Source organism: Brachionichthys hirsutus, chromosome 7 (genome assembly GCF_040956055.1).
Source record: "Brachionichthys hirsutus isolate HB-005 chromosome 7, CSIRO-AGI_Bhir_v1, whole genome shotgun sequence".
Taxonomy (NCBI): domain Eukaryota; kingdom Metazoa; phylum Chordata; class Actinopteri; order Lophiiformes; family Brachionichthyidae; genus Brachionichthys; species Brachionichthys hirsutus.
Genome location: NC_090903.1, coordinates 15183858 through 15204488, shown reverse-complemented (window position 1 = coordinate 15204488; position 20631 = coordinate 15183858). Strand labels below are relative to the sequence as shown.

At 41.1% G+C, this 20631-nt stretch overlaps 2 protein-coding genes across 2 annotated transcripts; both read left to right on the top strand.

The window, feature by feature from the left end:
- The first annotated feature begins 109 nt into the window (after window positions 1-109).
- Window positions 110-8430, top strand: LOC137895942 (high-affinity choline transporter 1-like). Its single transcript, XM_068741470.1, has 8 exons — window positions 110-293; window positions 3666-3782; window positions 5872-6027; window positions 6128-6276; window positions 6355-6498; window positions 6608-6761; window positions 7130-7347; window positions 7530-8430. The coding sequence occupies exons 1-8, from the start codon at window positions 110-112 to the stop codon at window positions 8037-8039; spliced, it is 1632 nt and encodes a 543-aa protein (XP_068597571.1). The 3' UTR covers window positions 8040-8430.
- Window positions 8431-10361: 1931 nt separating this feature from the next.
- LOC137896241 (high-affinity choline transporter 1-like) lies at window positions 10362-17381 on the top strand. Its single transcript, XM_068741772.1, has 8 exons — window positions 10362-10545; window positions 14097-14213; window positions 14626-14781; window positions 14882-15030; window positions 15109-15252; window positions 15358-15511; window positions 16108-16325; window positions 16599-17381. The coding sequence occupies exons 1-8, from the start codon at window positions 10362-10364 to the stop codon at window positions 17106-17108; spliced, it is 1632 nt and encodes a 543-aa protein (XP_068597873.1). The 3' UTR covers window positions 17109-17381.
- Window positions 17382-20631: the final 3250 nt, after the last annotated feature.

Here is a 20631-nt window from a genome sequence, read left to right as displayed (position 1 = left end):
GGAGACTGTCAGCATGAGGGCGGGGCTGACTTGGAGCAGGAGCCTCCAGCCTTGTGCCTGATGCATTCAGACGTCTTTGCGGTTTATAGCTCATACAGGCTCGACTACCATGGCTGTGAACGTTGTAGGAGTGATAGTGATGGCGTTCTTCTACCTGCTGGTCCTTGGGACCGGCATCTGGGCATCTTTCAAGTCCAAAAGGAAGCAGCGGGAAAGTGCAGCCAATGGAATGGATATGGCCCTGCTGGGAAACCGGAGCATTAACTGTGTGGTGGGAATCTTTACCATGACAGGTGAGGAGAGCACAGCTTGCAAATCCATGATTGATACTTTGACTGAATCCACCAAATTCCACTTCACCAACACTCACTGGTTTGTCTCACTGTCTGTCAGCAGAATTACCAAAAAGGTATTTTAATGATGTCTCCTGGGGGGTAAAGTTCAGCCGTCGGGTCATCCGGATCTAGAATGTATTCCACCGCTGTGGGACAGAAATGTTGACAGGATTTAATCTTCCACATTCATGCTTGATATGGATGCTTGAAATGACAAAGATGACACACAGTTTATTTGGACTGAAACTAAATGCTGGATCTGCAGTATTGTAATACTGTAAAAATTCTGTTAAAATTTGTTTGCGTGCTCCATGAAGTCCAGTACGTGCACACGCCCAAAATGAAAATGTTGCTGTAAATCTGGAAAAGCAAGCTTGCTAACATTCATACCGTAAAAAAATGAGTTGGTACTTCCTCCATCGGTCGGGAGGATTTAAAACTACAAGCTCTATCTCCCTCTTTCGTTTTGTTTCTGGAAACGCCGAAGTAGGAATGCAAGGAAAACCGCATCATTAAAAAATTGTGGAAGTTAAAATGAACTTGAAAAAGTTCAAATAAACTGAATAAATTGTTGATTAGATGCACACCTTTCCATCTCCTACAAAGCAATGCTCAGTTGGGCTTATTTCTCATTTTGAGATAATAGTAAGTTCTGATTTTTAATAGTTTTAATATTATACTATAATAGTCGTAATTTTTTTTTTAGTCACTATCTTAGCTCGGACATGATTCAGTTTAAAGAATTAAACACAAAAAAATGACTGAAGTCAAACACTTATTAAACCCTGTTACAACTTAATTACGACTGAAAGCACCAAGCATACGGCATTTACAACAATCAGCAAGATGATAAAATATATACTATATATATTTTGTCAATTTCTTTACTAAATAAATTCACAATAGTTGTACTCACATTTCTTCAGCAGATTTCTCTCCAATCAATCAGTATAATGTCAAAACTAAAAAAGCACACGGAGTTTAGATGTTGTTTCGTTCTAATACTGCATAACAACTTATAACGGCAGATCGAAACATTTTTATATATGCTTCTACTGCAGGAAAAGCTGCATCTACCTGCTTGATCCTGGCAGTCGCAGATTCTTGTCTCAAAGATTAAGCCATGCAAGTACAAACGGCCGTCACAGTGAAACGGCGATTGGCTCATTAAATCAGTTATGGTTCCTTTGATGTGCAGTCTAGTCGAGAATTGATTTATTCTTGATCTCAAAGTCACTCATTCCATCCACAATTTCATGTAATATTGGCAATATAATAATTTCTGACTGCAAATGTGTCCACGGTATAATTATCCTACAGCAAATAGATGGAGATTTAACAACTCCCAAAAACGGAGGGCAGAAATCATTCTTCATAAATAAATTAATATTCCAACAGCGCCCTCTTTAGGAATGGCTTGTGATGCAATGAAGGCTTATTTTAGAGGTATTATTGTCCAGTATGCCTCCCAGAAAAATAAATAAAACAAAATTCACATGTTAAATCTGGAGAAAGCAATCGAGGGAGACGAGCACATTAAAGAAAGCATTATCTCTTTATAGATTGAAAACATTTACCCAACTTACAACAGTTTGTTAGAGCAGTACAAGTACAGTCATTCTATCTAATAAATATATTCATCATCATCATCATGGAATATAATGGAGTATTAACAAAGACAGAGTTTGTTACAAGGCAGAACTATTTTGAATCTGGAGAAAAGGTAGGGAAATTATTAGGTAACTATATTAAGCAAAAGCAGAGGTTGTTAATCCCAGCAGTACAAATTAATGAAGATAACTTAGTTACAGAGCCAACAGATATTAGCATTATTAACTGAAACAAAATCCTGGGTGATGAAGGCAAAGGTGGGAGGACAGGTTTGTCGTATTAGCCCTTTTGTTTGCTCGGCATGTCTTGCAAAATTGGTCATCAAACTTCCCCGCTTCCATTTTTAGGAACCCAAAAAACTCCCAAAACATTGAGGTGACTTCTTCCGGGTTAGGATTGAGTCGCTCGCTGTCGTTGTCGGCCAGCGGCGACATGTTTCCAATCACTCGTAACGCTCGTTACCTGGGAGCCATGCTAGCTAGGTGAGGGAGGGAGACGAAGCAGGGTGGAAGAACAGAGCAGACGTAGAAAACACACTACGCTCAAGTGCCACTGGATCATTTTACACAATATAAGAATAATGCATTGATTTTATATAGCGCTTTTCTAGACACTCACAGACGCTTTACATTGTATGTAGCATTATTCACTCACCCCATACTTGGTAAGACGATAGGAGCGAGGCTGCCAATTTGCGCCATCTGTCCTCCTGACCACCACCGACATTCACTCGCTCACTACATTCACACAGACAATGTGGGTGAAGTGTCTTGCCCAAATATGAAAATGTCATTTTGCAATACTACGATTATCGTCAAAGCGACAGCCCTAGTCCCAACATTCAAAGTTCCAACTTTCAGTCATAAACTCTTCCATTCCTTCTTCTTTCACTGCTGATCAGTGACGTGAGGTTTGTGGCTGGTGAGGCACTGCCTGTGTCAGATTTATGAAGGTTATGTTTCTCATTCAGCTTTCTTTACACACACACTTGATGTTCCTGATTAACCAAGCGAGAATGTTAAATTCATAGCAGCTGAGAGAGCCTATTTGCTCTGAACTCTGTTCTTAATTTTGCCATTGCAATGCCACAATTCATGAACTCAATATTTATTTTTACCCTCGCCGAAGAGGAGGCGAGGGTATTGCAATTGGGTGCGTTTGTCTGTATGTTTGTATGTTTGTTTGTCTGTTTGTCTGTCCGAGCGCATAACGCAAAAACTAGTAACCCAATCGACTTGAAATTTTTACACAAGCAAGGTTCTGTCCGTGGCTCGGTCCTCCCCGAGAATGGCGTTGATCCGGATCTGGATTCAGATTCTAGAATTATTTTTACATCTGGAATTGTGCCTGTGCTGTAAACTGCCACTTTAAGAGGGAGGGACACGAATGGCACGGGACAAGAAAATTACAGTAGTAGTAGTAAACTAATCCATATAATTGTATCTCAATGTTAAATTCAAAGCAATAATTATGATTAAATCGTTTCATGTATTTTGTTTTGAAGAAAACTTCCAAAATTCCAGCCATGAAATTTACAGAAATTTCAATTTAATGGTGCAATTTCGTAAATGTTAACAAATCTTTGCAAATCTTAACATTGAAAAGTCGAAAAAGTCAGCATCTGTTAATATGACTGTGAAGAGATAAAAACATAAATGACACAATGACCTAAACTGCTGACATCACTCCACTATTAAAATGTCTTCTTCCATCCTGTAGCTTCGTGTGTGGGAGGAGTCTTCATTGTTGGAACAGCCGAGGCAGTGTACACTCCCTCCATGGGACTGACATGGGCTTTGATACTGACAATCTCGTTGAGCTCAGCTTTCATTCTTGGTAAGTGTTTGCACTCCGATAGTCAAGTACATGGATCAAACAAACACAACCCGACAGTCTGAGAAGACAATCATCACTCCAGACGCCTGTTCTGTGTTTTTTATTTGTTGCTGACTATTCTTGACCAAGTCCTTTTTGAACAAGAACTTCTTAATCTCAGTGGGGGGGGTCTTTAAATAAAGGTGAAATAAATAAGAACACAAATGTCACATGAGCTTCCTCCAGTCCAACATGAATGAAGCCTACAACTGGTGGGCTTCATCGATGCCTCTAAGGCATTTGACCGTGTGAACCATCGGAAGCTGTTCCTGAAGCTGAGGGAGAGAGGTGTGCCAAACTGTCTCCTTAGAATCCTGGCATGTTGGTATGCAAATCAGACCATGCAGGTTAGGGGGGGTAATGGGGTCTCTCCTCCTTTTACTGTGGGGAACGGTGTCCGCCAGGGTGGGCTTCTTTCGCCGGTACTTTTTAACTTCTACATGCATGATCTCTCTGTGCAGCTCAACAGCTGTAACACTGGTTGTATGCTTGGTGACACCTTGATCAATCACTTCATGTATGCTGACGACCTGGCCGTATTGTCACCGAGCAGTGCTGGCTTCCAGCAGCTCCTGGACAGATGCACTGGCTATGGTATCAGGTTTGATGTAAAGTATAATGCCAAGAAGAGTGCCGTCATGGTTTGCAAAACCAGAGAGGATAAGGGTTTGGACTTCCCAAACTTTTATCTGTCAGGGCAAGTGCTGTCTGTCTGCAGCAGAACTAAATATCTGGGCCACATCATCAACGACCAGCTGGGAGATGATGATGATGATGATGATGATGATGATGATGATGACATGTATAGACAGCGGCGGATGCTGTATGCGCAGGCCAACATGCTAAAGAAGAAATGTAGTTTTTGCTCTGAAGCGGTCAAAGTCACCCTCTTCAGGGCCTTTTGTACGCCACTCTATACTGCCCCCTTGTGGATCAAGTACAAACAGGCCAGCATACAGAAGTTAAAGGTTGCGTACAATGGCTGCATGCGGATACTTCTCAGGAAGCCAAGATGGTCCAGCGCCAGTGAAATGTTCTGTGGTGTCAGGGTTAACGCCCTTCATGCTCAGCTGAGACACCTGTCATACAGGTGTATATGTCGGCTGCATGACTCAGGGAATGACATCATCAGAACACTGACTCAGCCAAGACTAAGTGCTGTGAAGTTTAACTCAGGTATTTGGTGTCATTGGTACCTGATGTTATTATAGGATTACTGTGTTTACTGTGTAAGCGTTGTAAATGTTGTAAATGTTATGTGTGCTTTTTAATTGGACCATTGTGTCTGCAATAAAGATTTTGATTGATTGATATCATTAAGTCTGACATCATGTGTTTCCAGTCAGCAGTTCGTTGCTTTGACATCCATTGAGATGGACAAGCTTCATGTACAATTAGCCGCTCATGCTAAAATGCTAACGAACCCCATTGAGGTAGCTCTCCTAAAATGTGTGTTTCCCAAGAAAGACAAAGTGAAGTCTTTCATTACAAAGTCATCAGTCTTAACCGAGATTAATTGCTGCCTTTGTTCAACAGAATGTTGTGCTGGACTGTACGGTTCTGATTCCCCACTTTGCAAACCCGGTTTATCTGCTGTTGACGTTCCACAGCCTGGGACAGATTCTTCTATTGGAACCTTCCAAGCTACAACAAAGCGTTTAGCTATTTAACTCAACTTCTAGTTCAGACTCATCTAGGCCTTTGACCTGAGGGTCGACCTGTAACCTCTAACACTGCCTGAGCAAGGCTAATTGGATAAATGCAGCCGCACTGCACTGCCTGAGGCGTAGTCCAATAGAATTAGCACAAAGCATATTCCTGTGCTGCCAGAGGAATGGCCCGATGCCGCAGTGCGAGGCGACTTTCTATCACCACTAAGTAAGCCACACATGATCCGGCCTTATCGGGCATGAATGCACCACGAATCATTGTCCTGCTTTGTGAATGAACCTAAATCGTCAAAAAAATGTCTGTTGTACCAGTTGATAGTCACGAAGAAGGTTTTTTTTTTTGGTCTAACTGCAGTGTTTCCTGTCCTTTTGAAATGCAGAAGCTCTGTTCTTCGCCAAGACAATGAGAGAAAGGAACTTTGTGACCATGATGGACCCGTTCTACACCAAGTATGGAAACGGGATAGCAACCGTACTGAGCCTGGTGTCACTTCTAATTGAAGTGGTCACGTTTCCGGCGACACTGATGGGTTTAGGTACAGAATATACAAAATAATCAAGCTTACTGTTTGAATATAAAGGTAATACTACAGTGGACATGTATTGATAACTTGAGCCTATCTAATGTGTTTACAGGAGGAATCATGAGCGTGGTCCTGGATTTGACCTTCTCTCTTTCCATCTGGATCTCTGCTGCCGTTGTCATCACCTACACGGTGATGGGCGGTCTCTACTCTGTGGCCTACACTGACGTTATTCAGTTGACCCTCGTATTCCTTGGATTGGTGAGTCAAGTAGTAAAAACCTCGAGGTAACATCTTTCTAATGGTTCTTGTTCACCTTTGACATCTTTGTGTCTGCAGGTCATCTGTGTTCCCTTTGTTTTAATGAATCCTGCCACCTTGGACATCAGTCAGACTCTGATGAACAACACCTTGCATGCTCCCTGGATCGGTCAACCAGACATCAAAAGAATCTGGATTATAATCGATTACTTCTTCTTCATAGTAAGGAAGCTGTGGACGTTCAAGCAGAATTTAGTCTTGCTTGATTGATCAGAAGTGAACAATGTTTTTGACATATTGAAACTAATCCATTAACTTGTTTACTTTTAAGGGACTTGGGACTTTAGGAGTCCAGAACTTTCAACAGAGGATCTTGTCAGCCTCTTCCTTCAAAACAGCCAAGACCTCCTGCCTTTTTGCTTCTGTCTTAATAATCGTATTTGGGATACCTCCTATCCTGCTTGGAGCAGCCGCTGCATCCACAGGTAATAACGAGGTAAATCAGGGCTGAAAATGAAATATACCTGGAAGATGCTGTCATAATAATAATAATAATAATAATACATTTTATTTATATATGTATCTGATGCAGTTTGTTTAATCTGGAAACCTCATCTTCCAGATTAAATTGATGATCAGAAATATTGAAAATCATACCATGATTAAATCTTCTGTCTAATCGGTAGTCGGAACAGTCCAAGATATGATACAGAAACGTGTTGGATTTTCACACACGGGTTGAATAATTAATGTGGAAAATAAAGACAGACTTAAATGAATTTAAAACCTATCGAGTGAAGTGGATCAGTCAAACAGATTCCTTTTTGACTCTTCTTTTTGGGTCTTACCTCAGACTGGAACCAGACCACCTATGGTTCTCCATCTCCATATGAACGTGGAGAATCCGCTCTGGCTGTGCCCATCGCCATGCAGCACCTCACCCCGACCTTCATCGCCATTGTCTCCGTGGGGTGTGTGGCCGCTGCTGTGATGTCATCAGGCGACTCCATCTTGCTTTCTGCAGCTTCTGTTTTTACCGCCAACATTTACAAGAAGGTCCTGAGGCCTCAGGTGAGAAAATGAACCTGACCTGACCATCTAATGCTGGAAAGGACAGTCCTTTGTCCATCATTTGCATGATTTAGAGACTTTGGATTGTTTATGAGCAGTTTAAAAATAATAATAAAAAAATTAAACCCAGTATAACTGGGCTACACAACCTTCTTCTTCTTCCCTTTACTCTTCTTCCTCAGGCATCGGATGGAGAGGCTCAGTGGGTGATCCGTGCTTCCGTGGTGGTTGTGGGCGTGGCTGGTACATCACTCACTTACCTGAAAAACAGCGTCATTTTATTCTGGTTCATGAGTGTTGAACTGGCCTACATCGTCATCTTCCCTGAACTCATCTGTGTCCTCTTCATCAATATTTCCAATGGTTACGGGGCTGCTATGGGTTTACCAGTGGGATTGCTGATCAGACTGCTCAGTGGAGACCCGATATTAGGATTAGAACCAATCCTACATTTCCCTGGATGCACTCTGGAGGACGGTGTTTACATCCAGTATGCTCCAGTTAAGACTATCTCCATGCTGTCTGCCACTGCCGCCATCTTGTTGTTCTCCTACCTGGCTTCTGTCCTCTTCAACAAAGGTGTTCTACCTGAGAAGTGGGACGTGTTTAAAGTGAAAGTCCAGCCCTCACCTGTACCACTGACACCAATAACTGACAACAAGGAAGACAATGAGGATGAGAAATTTCTCTGAGAACCTTAACAGCAAATAACATGACAACTAGATATGTTATATTTTAAATTCAAAATGTGGAAGAAACTGTGGAAGAGGCTTCTCTTTCTCAAAGGTAGACTAGGTCTTCATATTCTTGGTAGGAAAGCAGTGCAGCATGTTAATAATAATTAATCAGCCTCACGCGTTCTCCCACGCACTCCTCCAGCGCTTACTGCTCGTACCGCAGGTTAGCAAATGTCAGCCAAAAGCGTCTGCAACTCGCTTTCTGTAAAGTGTCTCTTTTTTCCGGGCTCATCCTTTTGTTTTAATTTTACGATCGCACACAAAATATATTTCTTATATTAAACTGAAATTTCACTATTTAGTGTACAATCTTGTTAAAGCTTGCCTTTTCTTGGTGGACTCATTAAAACGTTTGGGACAAATTATTTGAAGTTCCCTTTTATTTGTACGTTCGACGGTACCACGTATAGTGATAAGTTTTAATTGCTGATCCAGGTTTATTGATTTTTAAATGCTCTGGAAAATAGCCCGTGTTGTACACGATGGTGGTGATTTAACACCCAGTAAATATTTTCCAAAATACAATATGAAAACGATCATAAATAAGAAATACATACCGGATCAGTCGAGGCCCGAGTTAACAACGACCGCAACAAGTAGTGGGTTGGTCTCAGTTGCCCAAGCAGACACTGGATTCATAATCCTCTTCTAATAGTATCTGATAGTCCAAGACCTGATTTTCATCACTCAAAACAACCAAAACTCCATCCTAGCCAGGTCGGCTTCTGCCTCAACTTTGACCTCACAGAGTTAAGTTACGCAATGACAGGAAAACACCAGCCCCACGTTAACGCAAGCAACTTTTACACAAGCACAAGCCCAGACTCGCAGCGTGATGAGGGAAAACATCAATAAAAAACTGTCATCTATGCAGTCATGAGCAACTACTAAAGTGACATAGAGAATCATAGTGAACAATATAGTTTAATTTACACTACTGTGGGTTCAGGGTTAGGAGCTCCCTCTAATCATGAGATAGATGTAATTACAGTTATTATTCTGTGTTGTAATTTGGCAAACAGGCGACATCCAAAAAACAGGCAGGGCAGGTACACGATAATCAAGAGTTGAGTAGAATAGAATAGAAAGCCTTTATTGTCATAGCATAGTGGCTACACAATGAGATTAGGAGCGCCGCTCCGTCTGGCGTCTAAAAACAACATAAAATTCAAGTGATAACAAATGATTCAAGTGAGTGCTGGAATGACGGAAAGAGTCACGATGATCTGGCACCTCTATACAGATATATTTGTAAGTACCATTAACAGTTTCTTCGGTAGACTATTGTCATACAGTAAGAAATAGTTTCAGACTATCGCTAGTATTTAGAAATGTAATCATAAAGTTATGGGACTGTACGTTTTACACTGCAAACACACAACGAAATTAAATTTATATCCTCGTGCAAGGGCCCCGAAACAACCACACACATCATGCATAGGGGCCCCAGAGCATGCTGAGAAAGCATAGGGTGAAGGCTCCATGACGGCGCACCTGGAGCAATTGCAGGCGCTGCCTTGCTCGAGGGCCCCTCAGCAGTGCTCTGAGGGTAAAACTGGCCTCTCTCCAGCAACCAGCGCACATTCCTCATTTCGTCCAGGCTGGGACTTGAAGCGGTGAACCGGCGAACTTCCCCGCTTCCCAGCCCAAGGCCCAACCCACTGAGCCACTGCCGCCAATAAACGAGGTAGCGGCAGGGATTCGCTCCAGCGATCTATCAAAAGACAAGCTAGTCCATGCAGTGAAGTGTACGTGTGCGATCTGGAATAAACTGAGTAATTGCCACCAAAACGTAGTCTATGAAAAAATGAAAAATCCTTCGCTTGACAAGAACAGTGCCCATATATTTTGGTTTTGATATCATGTTAAGGTGAGTGGAGCAATGATGCTTATTTTGTTTCCTTGGCCAAATAACATAACAACTGGGTGAAAAAAGCATTCACTGAAATATTTGAATCCCTTCAGATAGCTTCTCAGCGAAATGTCGGTATCCTTGAAAAATGTGACCGAGAAATCACCATGGAGATCTTGTCAGCTTCCCATCTGCACGGGGGGGGGGGGGGGTGAAAGCTCCAATTTCTCTGTGTGTCCTGCATGTATTTGCACGCACAATGAAAATACCTAAATTATTTTTCATTTTGATTTCAACAGGTGTCACAGAATGAACAGGAGACTGTCAGCATGAGGGCGGGGCTGACTTGGAGCAGGAGCCTCCAGCCTTGTGCCTGATGCATTCAGACGTCTTTGCGGTTTATAGCTCATACAGGCTCGACTACCATGGCTGTGAACGTTGTAGGAGTGATAGTGATGGCGTTCTTCTACCTGCTGGTCCTTGGGACCGGCATCTGGGCATCTTTCAAGTCCAAAAGGAAGCAGCGGGAAAGTGCAGCCAATGGAATGGATATGGCCCTGCTGGGAAACCGGAGCATTAACTGTGTGGTGGGAATCTTTACCATGACAGGTGAGGAGAGCACAGCTTGCAAATCCATGATTGATACTTTGACTGAATCCACCAAATTCCACTTCACCAACACTCACTGGTTTGTCTCACTGTCTGTCAGCAGAATTACCAAAAATGTATTTTAATGATGTCTCCTGGGGGGTAAAGTTCAGCCGTCGGGTCATCCGGATCTAGAATGTATTCCACCGCTGTGGGTCAGGAATGTTGACAGGATTTAATCTTCCACATTCATGCTTGATATGGATGCTTGAAATGACAAAGATGACACAGTTTATTTGGACTGAAACTAAATGCTGGATCTGCAGTATTATAACACTGTAAAAATTCTGTTAAAATTTGTTTGCGTGCTCCATGAAGTCCAGTACGTGCACACGCCCAAAATGAAAATGTTGCTGTAAATCTGGAAAAGCAAGCTTGCTAACATTCATACCGTAAAAAAATGAGTTGGTACTTCCTCCATCGGTCGGGAGGATTTAAAACTACAAGCTCTATCTCCCTCTTTGGTTTTGTTTCTGGAAACGCCGAAGTAGGAATGCAAGGAAAACCGCATCATTAAAAAATTGTGGAAGTTAAAATGAACTTGAAAAAGTTCAAATAAACTGAATAAATTGTTGATTAGATGCACACCTTTCCATCTCCTACAAAGCAATGCTCAGTTGGGCTTATTTCTCATTTTAAGATAATAGTAAGTTCTGATTTTTAATAGTTTTAATATTATACCATAATAGTCATAATTTTTTTTTTTTTAGTCGCTATCCATGATTCAGTTTAAAGAATTAAACAGAAAACAATGACTGAAGTCAAACACTTATTAAACCCTGTTACAACTTAATTACGACTGAAAGCACCAAGCATACGGCATTTACAACAATCAGCAAGATGATAAAATATATACTATATATATTTTGTCAATTTCTTTACTAAATAAATTCACAATAGTTGTACTCACATTTCTTCAGCAGATTTCTCTCCAATCAATCAGTATAATGTCAAAACTAAAAAAGCACACAGAGTTTAGATGTTGTTTCGTTCTAATACTGCATAACAACTTATAACGGCAGATCGAAACCTTTTTATATATGCTTCTACTGCAGGAAAAGCTGCATCTACCTGCTTGATCCTGCCAGTCGCAGATTCTTGTCTCAAAGATTAAGCCATGCAAGTACAAACGGCCGTTACAGTGAAACGGCGATTGGCTAATTAAATCAGTGATGGTTCCTTTCATGTGCATAAGGTGTAGTCGAGAATTGATTTATTCTTGATCTCAAAGTCACTCATTCCATCCACAATTTCATGTAATGTTGGCATTCCTGGCTGTTCAGTGTGCTAACCTTTGTGGAAAAAAGAAGGCATTTTTCGTGTTTTTAAGATTGTATCAGGTAAATGACATATTGAACCTTCAGGTACTTGTATTGGTAACGCTCAAGCACATAAATAATAATAATTATGGGTGGTTTGTTCAGACATGAACTGTGAGCGTTTATATACCTAACAGGGTGGAACCGAACGGGGTGGAATTTATTTAACCAAATTAGCCATTGCTCTGTGAAAGAGCAATCGTATCTAGCTGTCTCCAGACTTGAAAAGTACTTTAGGCTATATATCAAACATGCTTTGGAATTTTTTCAAATGTGGTTTAATTTCTTCATAATTTAGACTAACAGGGTGGAAATGTAAGAGTAGGACATACAGATTAACGCCATAAAACTGGCAAAAAAGAAAAAAAGCAACAGATTGTTGATGCTCACCTCACTTTGCTCCTTGTATTTCGCTCCAAAAGAGAGATTCCACTTCCTGAATGTTAGTTTATGGGAATTGTAGTTTTCTTTCATTTAGAAAGCTAAAACCACAAACTAACAGGGTGGATCGCAATTTCAGGGACACTCAGTAAATTCAATAAAAATAAAAAATAACATTAATATATCCATTTATATATATTTATAATTAAAGAGCTTTTAACTTGAACTACACAATAATAAAGACATATTTGTACTTATTTATAATTATATTGAAAATGTTTCTCATTGAAACTGTAAATTTGCTTTGGGGACATCATAAAATGGCATATAAATGCCTAAAAGGGTCATTAAAATTACATTTTAAAAATGTATTACATGCATTATTTTGTATTAATGTTATAAAGAAGACCTCAAGCTATAATAAAAGCCTTTCATTATAAACATGTGATTTATTTTAAGTTAGATATTAAGAGTTATTTCCTAGGACAGAAAAGTCACCAATAGCCAGGAATGACCCCAGATATGATCATTTCTGACCGTGCAAATGTGTCCACGGTATAATTATCCGAGAGCAAATAGATGGAGATTTAACAACTCACTTTTCCAACAAGACTTTAAAGAAAAACTGAGGGCAGAAATCATTCTTTATAAATAAATTAATATTCCAACAGCGCCCTCTTTAGGAATGGCTTGGGATGTAATGAAGGCTTATTTTAGAGGTATAATAGTCCAGTATGTCTCCCAGAAAAAGAAATAAAACAAAATTCACATGTTAAATCTGGAGAAAGCAATCGAGAGAGAAGAGCACATTAAAGAAAGCAGTATCTCTTTATAGATTGAAAAAAATTACCCAACTTAAAATGAAATATAATGAAATATTAACAAAGACAGAGTTTATGTTACAAGGCAGAACTATTTTGAGTCTGAAGAAAAGGTGGCGAAATTATTAGGTAATTATATTAAGCAAAAGCAGCAGTCCCAGTTCATCCCAGCAGTAAAAATTAATGAAGATAACTTAGTTACAGAGCCAACAGATATTAATCAGATATTTAAAGAATATAAGAATTTATACAGTTCGGAATGTCACACAACCAATGAAGACATTTATGCTGCCCCCCCCCCAGGAACTGGATCTTCCCAAGTTGGATGAAAAACAAAAACAGGCACTAGATTCCCTAATATACTCTTGAGGAGATACAAAAAGTGATTCAAGAACTTCCACTTGGGAAGAGCACAGTTCCGGATGGCTTTACAGACACACTTTTTAAATGTTACTCTGTAGAAATATCCCAATTCTTACTTGACCTGTTCTTGCAAAGATTCAACCTATGCATACAATATTTGAAAGACGTATAGTAGACATGTGGATCTCAGCATGAGGTTGAAGGGAGGGGGTGAGGCTAAGTCAGGGCAAAACTAAAAACATTTGTGTCCCGTGAGAGACAAAACATGGTCTCAAGGTTTGTCGGGGAAGCACGTCTGAGGAGACGGGGCAAAGGGAATGTTTAGCAAACAATAATTCAGAGAACATTGTGTGCGAGACAACGTGGACATTAAATTAAAAAGTTTAATGTATTTTGTTTTGAAGAAAACTTTGATTCCAGCCATGAAATTTACAGAAATTTCAATTTAATGGTGCAATTTAGTAAAGGTTAACAAATCTTAACATGTCTATATTCATTGCAAAGAAGAAAGTCAGCATCTGATATTATGATTGCAAACAAATAAAAACATAAATGACAACAATGACCTAAATTGTTGACATCCCTCTACTACAACTGGTCTATTAAAATGTCTTCTTCCATCCTGTAGCTATGTGTGTGGGAGGAGTCTTCATTGTTGGAACAGCCGAGGTAGTGTACACTCCCTCCATGGGACTGACATGGGCTTTGATATTGACAATCTCCTTGAGCTCAACTTTCATTTTTGGTAAGTGTTTGCACTCCGATAGTCAAGTACATGGATCAAACAAACACAACCCGACAGTCTGAGAAGACAATCATCACTCCAGACGCCTGTTCTGTGTTTTTGTATTTGTTGCTGACTATTCTTGACCAAGTCCTTCTTGAACAAGAACTTCTTAATCTCAGTGGGGGGGGTCTTCCTGCTTAGATAAAGGTTCAGTGACCATGAAAGCTTGAGGAACCTTCCAAGCTACAACTAAGCGTTTAGCTATTTAACTCAACTTCTAGTTCAGACTCGTCTAGGCCTTTGACCTGATTGTCCTGCTATGTGAATTCACCTAAATAGTCAAAAAACATCTGTTGTACAAGTTGATAGTCACAAAGAAGGTTTTTTTTTTTGGTCTAACTGCAGTGTTTCCTGTCCTTTTGAAATGCAGAAGCTCTGTTCTTCGCCAAGACAATGAGAGAAAGGAACTTTGTGACCGTGATGGACCCGTTCTACACCAAGTATGGAAACGGGATAGCAACCGTACTGAGCCTGGTGTCACTTCTAATTGACGTGGTTCTGTTTCCGGCAACACTGATGGGTTTAGGTACAGAATATACAAAATAATCAAGCTTACTGTTTGAATATAAAGGTAATACTACAGTGGACATGAATTGATAACTTGAGCCTATCTAATGTGTTTACAGGAGGAATCATGAGCGTGGTCCTGGATTTGACCTTCTCTCTTTCCATCTGGATCTCTGCTGCCGTTGTCATCACCTACACGGTGATGGGCGGTCTCTACTCTGTGGCCTACACTGACGTTATTCAGTTGACCCTCATATTCCTTGGATTGGTGAGTCAAGTAGTAAAAACCTCGAGGTAACATCTTTCTAATGGTTCTTGTTCACCTTTGACATCTTTGTGTCTGCAGGTCATCTGTGTTCCCTTTGTTTTAATGAATCCTGCCACCTTGGACATCAGTCAGACTCTGATGAACAACACCTTGCATGCTCCCTGGATCGGTCAACTTGACATCAAAAGAATCTGGATTATAATCGATGACTTCTTCTTCATAGTAAGGAAGCTGTGGACGTTCAAGCAGAATTTAGTCTTGATTGATCAGAAGTGAACAATGTTTTTGACATATCGAAACTAATCCATTAACTTGTTTACTTTTAAGGGACTTGGAACTTTAGGATTCCAGAACTTTCAACAGAGGATCTTGTCAGCCTCTTCCTTCAAAACAGCCAAGACCTCCTGCCTTTTTGCTTCCGTCTTAGTAATCATATTTGGGATACCTCCTATCCTGCTTGGAGCAGCTGCTGCATCCACAGGTAATAACGAGGTAAATCGGGGCTGAAAATGAAATATACCTGGAAGATACTGTATTGATTTACTTCCTGCAACAAGAACATAGCTGAAGCAGTTCTTCAGAGCTGGAGAAGCCTCATCTTCCAGATTAAATTGATGAATTGAAATATTGCAAATCATAACTTTTACTAATTACTTTGTGTAATCCAGGGGTCTCAAACTTGCGGCCTACGGGATGATCATTTTGGGCCAGCAGGACGATATGAAAGTTTAATGTTAATGCGATCTGCGAGTTTTATTGGTTTTGTTTGTAGTTTTTTTTTTATTCATTGATTGCTATCTCAAGAATGTCTTTTGAGTTTTCAATTAATAAAAATGCTCAAAAGAGGGTAAATGCTTTTTTTCTAGAAGCAACTTTTTTCATAAAATAGCCCCCCAGTCCAAATGGTAATTCACCACGTTGTGTGTGTGTAGCCAAAAATCCCCACAATAGTGTAGAAACATGGGGAAAGTTAGTTTTTCATAATATGTCCCCTTTAAATTAACTTAAAACCTATCGAGTGAAGTGGATCAGTCAAACAGATTCCTTTTTGACTCTTCTTTTTGGGTCTTACCTCAGACTGGAACCAGACCACCTATGGTTCTCCATCTCCATATGAACGTGGAGAATCCGCTCTGGCTCTGCCCATCGCCGTGCAGCACCTCACCCCGACCTTCATCGCCATTGTCTCTGTGGGGTGTGTGGCCGCTGCTGTGATGTCATCAGGCGACTCCATCTTGCTTTCTGCAGCTTCTGTTTTTACCGCCAACATTTACAAGAATATCCTGAGGCCTCAGGTGAGAAGATTTACCTGACCTCAATTTCCTCCCATCACAACATTTGAATCATAGCAAATATATCAGACACACGTACATTATCAGGTTCAAAGTGCTTATCGGTTGGGGTTCCTCAAGGTTCTGTACTGGTGCCACTTCTGTTCCTGGAATATGTGAATGGCATGATAGTGAAGTATAGACTGATGATGTATGTCGATGACTCCACTGTGATGGTTTCAGGAGGTCTCAGTAACTTGACAGTTATACATTCTTTCCTTTACTCTTCTTCCTCAGGCATCGGATGGAGAGACTCAGTGGGTGATCCGTGCTTCTGTGGTGGTTGTGGGCGTGGCTGGTACATCACTCATTTACCTGAAAAACAGCGTCATTTTATTCTGGTTCATTAGTGTTGAACTGGCCTACATCGTCCTTTTCCCTGAACTCATCTGTGTCCTCTTCATCAATATTTCCAATGGTTACGGGGCTGCTATGGGTTTACCAGTGGGATTGCTGATCAGACTGCTCAGTGGAGACCCGATATTAGGATTAGAACCAATCCTACATTTCCCTGGATGCACTCTGGAGGACGGTGTTTACATCCAGTATGCTCCAGTTAAGACTATCTCCATGCTGTCTGCCACTGCCGCCATCTTGTTGTTCTCCTACCTGGCTTCTGTCCTCTTCAACAAAGGTGTTCTACCTGAGAAGTGGGACGTGTTTAAAGTGAAAGTCCAGCCCTCACCTGTACCACTGACACCAATAACTGACAACAAGGAAGACAATGAGGATGAGAAATTTCTCTGAGAGCCTGAACAGCAAATAACATGACAACTAGATATGTTATATTTTAAATTCAAAATGTGGAAGAAACTGTGGAGGAGTCTATTTTTCTTACACTTGAGTTTATCTTTCTCAAAGGTAGACTAGGTCTTCATATTCTTGGTAGGAAAGCAGTGCAGCAAATATCAAATAGAATTCTCTCGAGATTTTTAACATTTCACTTCACAATTTGGAAGAAATTGTTCAAGTTTTCTTTTCTTACCGTGTCGACTGTGTATCTTTCTTAAAGGTAGAATAAAGGCGTTCTCTAACCTTTTATTATATTCACCGTTTCCCCCATCTTTTCATTTTTTTTCTTCCACCCCCTTCCCCCAGCTGAGCACTTACACACACACACACACACACACACACACCTACACACACACACACACACAGTGCATGATGAGGATGTAACTTTTTGTGGCGGCTCGCTGTGAAGAGTCACCTAATTAAAAAGATCATGAATATTCATTAGACACTTGTACTGCTGCAGCTAATTACATATTCAGAGGTTCGGTCGCCAGAGCTGGTGTTAGCGGCGTGATTCAACGCCGACACTCTGAAAACTCAGCAAAGCAGAACCAGCTATGTTTCATCTCGTTGCACCATCGGTGTCTAGGCAAAAGTTCAATTGACTCCCGGACGGATTAGAAACGTGTATGTCATTAAAGTGTGTGTGTGAGTAGGTGTGTGTGTGTGTGGGGCGGATAGTCGGGTTTGATTAGTTATTTCTTTTATTGGACCGTACAGGAATTATTCAAAGTCCGTAGGGCGTTAACAACCAGGCCTAAATTTGGTGCGACACTATCTTGAGCTTGAAATCATTGAAACTGGTCGCCCACAATGTCAGAGCCCGTTGACCTCGCAGGAGCATCTTGTTTCTCGGAGAAACGCTTCTGCTGTCAAACATGAATCTATTTTTGCTGGTAATTAGCACAAGCTACAAGCTACTTATGCTATACTGGCATGCTTTTGCTCTCCTCTGCAATTCTTTGCAAAAGACACAAGATACGGTTCTCTAAATGTAGTTAACATAATTTGTCATACATTATGTGCTCGGCCACTTGGAGGTGGCTTCTGGGCCAGATGTGGCACGTGGGCTGACAGCTGAATAAAACAGGGATTAGCTTTCTATGTTCTCCCTCAAAGGTCAGCACTGTCAAGCTAGTTAGGCATTTCTTAGTAACACTAACTCACAAATTAAAGCTCTCCAAATTTGTAGATTGTTTTGCAAAGATTTCCACCGTAAGAGAATAAATTTGCTGGGGAATTTAAAATGCTGGTGGGAACAAAAAAGTTTGTTTTGGGAGGAAACTTACGGTGGTGAAATGCAGCTAAAGAAACACAATCCTTGTTATTGTATTGCTTACAGATTTGTCTTTCTTTCTGCCGGACGAATGCTGGATTAGACCTTTCCTCGGCCCTTGCGTGACTCAATCCCAATCTGCAATTTCCTTATTCATGTTTCAGACAAAGGGGAGAGCGAAAACTGACTTTCAGAGGGACGGAAGACATAAAGCGTAAGAAAATAAGTAAAACGGAGGAGATGGAGGAAGTGGCGATGGGAATTACGGTGCAGCGTCTGATGGTTCGGATAATCACCAATTTGCCCTGCTTAATGTGGAGCCCCGTGGCAACAGGACATGTTTTATTCAGTAATTTATTGCATCCCACGCCACGCTCGCTGATAGTTAGCGCTTAGCACAAAGTAGCGCTGGTGCTAAGATGGAAAGTCTTCACAAGCTAACGGTTAAACCTAGACCGGGAGATGTTTTACTTGCATCTTGTGATGTCATAAGTAGTGGAATAGTCCCAACTGAATCATTAAATACTGTCATTCACCGATAAGATGCTATTCTTCACGCAACAGCCGGAGAGAGAAGGAGCGTCTGGTCGTGACAGTCGGCATTTCACATCGGCCTCTGGACAGGTAAGTATCATCGACAGCTCTTTTCTCACGCTGACTTCTGTGAATCTCAGTCGTCCTTTAAAGGTCATTTTGTGAGGCATTATTTGGGTCTGGTCCTCACCGGTTCTGTTTTCAAGTTTTTCTTGGGTGGTTTTATTTTCCCATTTATCAGCCAATGCCGCCGATCTTTGTTTCTTTAGATCAGGGGTGCTCACACTTTTTCAGCATGCGAGCTACTTATAAAATTAACAAGTCACAAAGATCTACCCACTAAAAAAATGCTAAACATAGAAGTATTTTCAAATATATCGAGGATTCTTTATTTACAATGTATGCTGATGTACCCTGCGTAACTGCATGAGCCAATATTGCACAGCACAATTGAATTATCTAAAGTTTAGATTGTCTTCGCCTTACAACGGGACAATTTAGAACAAAATACAGATCTTAACCTGTAAGTGTGGAAAAAAATATATCTCATTTACAGCTGCAGAAAAGGTACATGTTCAATGCTGGGCTAGAAGCTGAAGTGAGCTAAAGGTTACCCTGTTCTCTTTTTAATTTCCTTTACCAGAAAGTCCTTGAAAAGCGCAAACGTGTGTGACGGGGGGGTGGAAACAGGGAACTCTGGATTTAAGAAGGGTCCTTGCAGAGTGACTCTCATATCTGAGCACCAGGCCTAATTATTTCTTGCTGCTTGTGCTGATGTGTTGCTGTGTTGGTGTCAGAGCGTGAATGTCTGTGTGCTCACCGGGCTTTTTGAGGGGGACAAGCTGGCCATATGGAAAAGACAATGAAGCAGAGTAATTAAAACAGAACAAAGAAGAGAAGCGCTGGCACCATAATTAGAACACTGATTAATCAGCTGATAATTTTATCTTGATTAATGTGACTGATTTTCTCTTCATTTTGACCCCAGCCAGTCAGGCCCGGTCCAATTAAATTTAAATTATGCGTCGGAATCTGTCCAGTCCAGCTCGCCCCCGCCTTTCCCGTGTCCCAACAAATACACCACAAACACAGACGTGCGCACACACACACACACACACACACACACACACACACCCATTCATGCATGCAAAGCTCGTACATGCAAATGTTTACACACCAAGACATCCTCTTTTTGTGGACTTATCTCTGATATAAAAAGAAAATGTTTCTGAACGGGTTCTAATGGCGGGTGTGCGGTTTGACGGACGTTCCGGTCACTGACGTCCCATCTTTTCATTTTCCTGACAACCGTCAATGCGGAAATTCAGCCTTTGAATGCAGCGAGTAGCAGCTAGTAGCCGTTAGCAGCTAGCAGCAGATGCCGCTTTTAGAGTGAAGGATTCTTTGACCATGATCATGAGTCCACGTCTCACTGTGCAGGATAATTGCGGTTAATTCCTGTCGCTGTGACGACCTTCCGGTGGGAATCAGTTCGCCGGCTCGACTCGGCTGGTCAGCATGTCGCCAGATTTACCTGCCCGTTTGAAACAAAGCACGCCGCTCACAAACGAATCTGATTATTCTGCAGCTCTTCACGACTGACCGAAAATCAGAGCGTCTTTGTCGGGGTTGTGATAAAAATCAAGCCACGCCTCTGATGAACCTATC

Excerpts from the sequence above, each read along its gene's own strand:
- LOC137895942 (XM_068741470.1), top strand. The coding sequence starts at position 110 with ATGGCTGTGAACGTTGTAGGAGTGATAGTGATGGCGTTCTTCTACCTG. Across the intron at positions 6,277-6,354 it reads CCCTCGTATTCCTTGGATTG|GTCATCTGTGTTCCCTTTGT; the intron begins GTGAGTCAAGTA and ends TTGTGTCTGCAG. Across the intron at positions 7,348-7,529 it reads AGAAGGTCCTGAGGCCTCAG|GCATCGGATGGAGAGGCTCA; the intron begins GTGAGAAAATGA and ends CTTCTTCCTCAG.
- LOC137896241 (XM_068741772.1), top strand. The coding sequence starts at position 10,362 with ATGGCTGTGAACGTTGTAGGAGTGATAGTGATGGCGTTCTTCTACCTG. Across the intron at positions 15,253-15,357 it reads TCGATGACTTCTTCTTCATA|GGACTTGGAACTTTAGGATT; the intron begins GTAAGGAAGCTG and ends TTTACTTTTAAG. Across the intron at positions 15,512-16,107 it reads AGCAGCTGCTGCATCCACAG|ACTGGAACCAGACCACCTAT; the intron begins GTAATAACGAGG and ends GTCTTACCTCAG.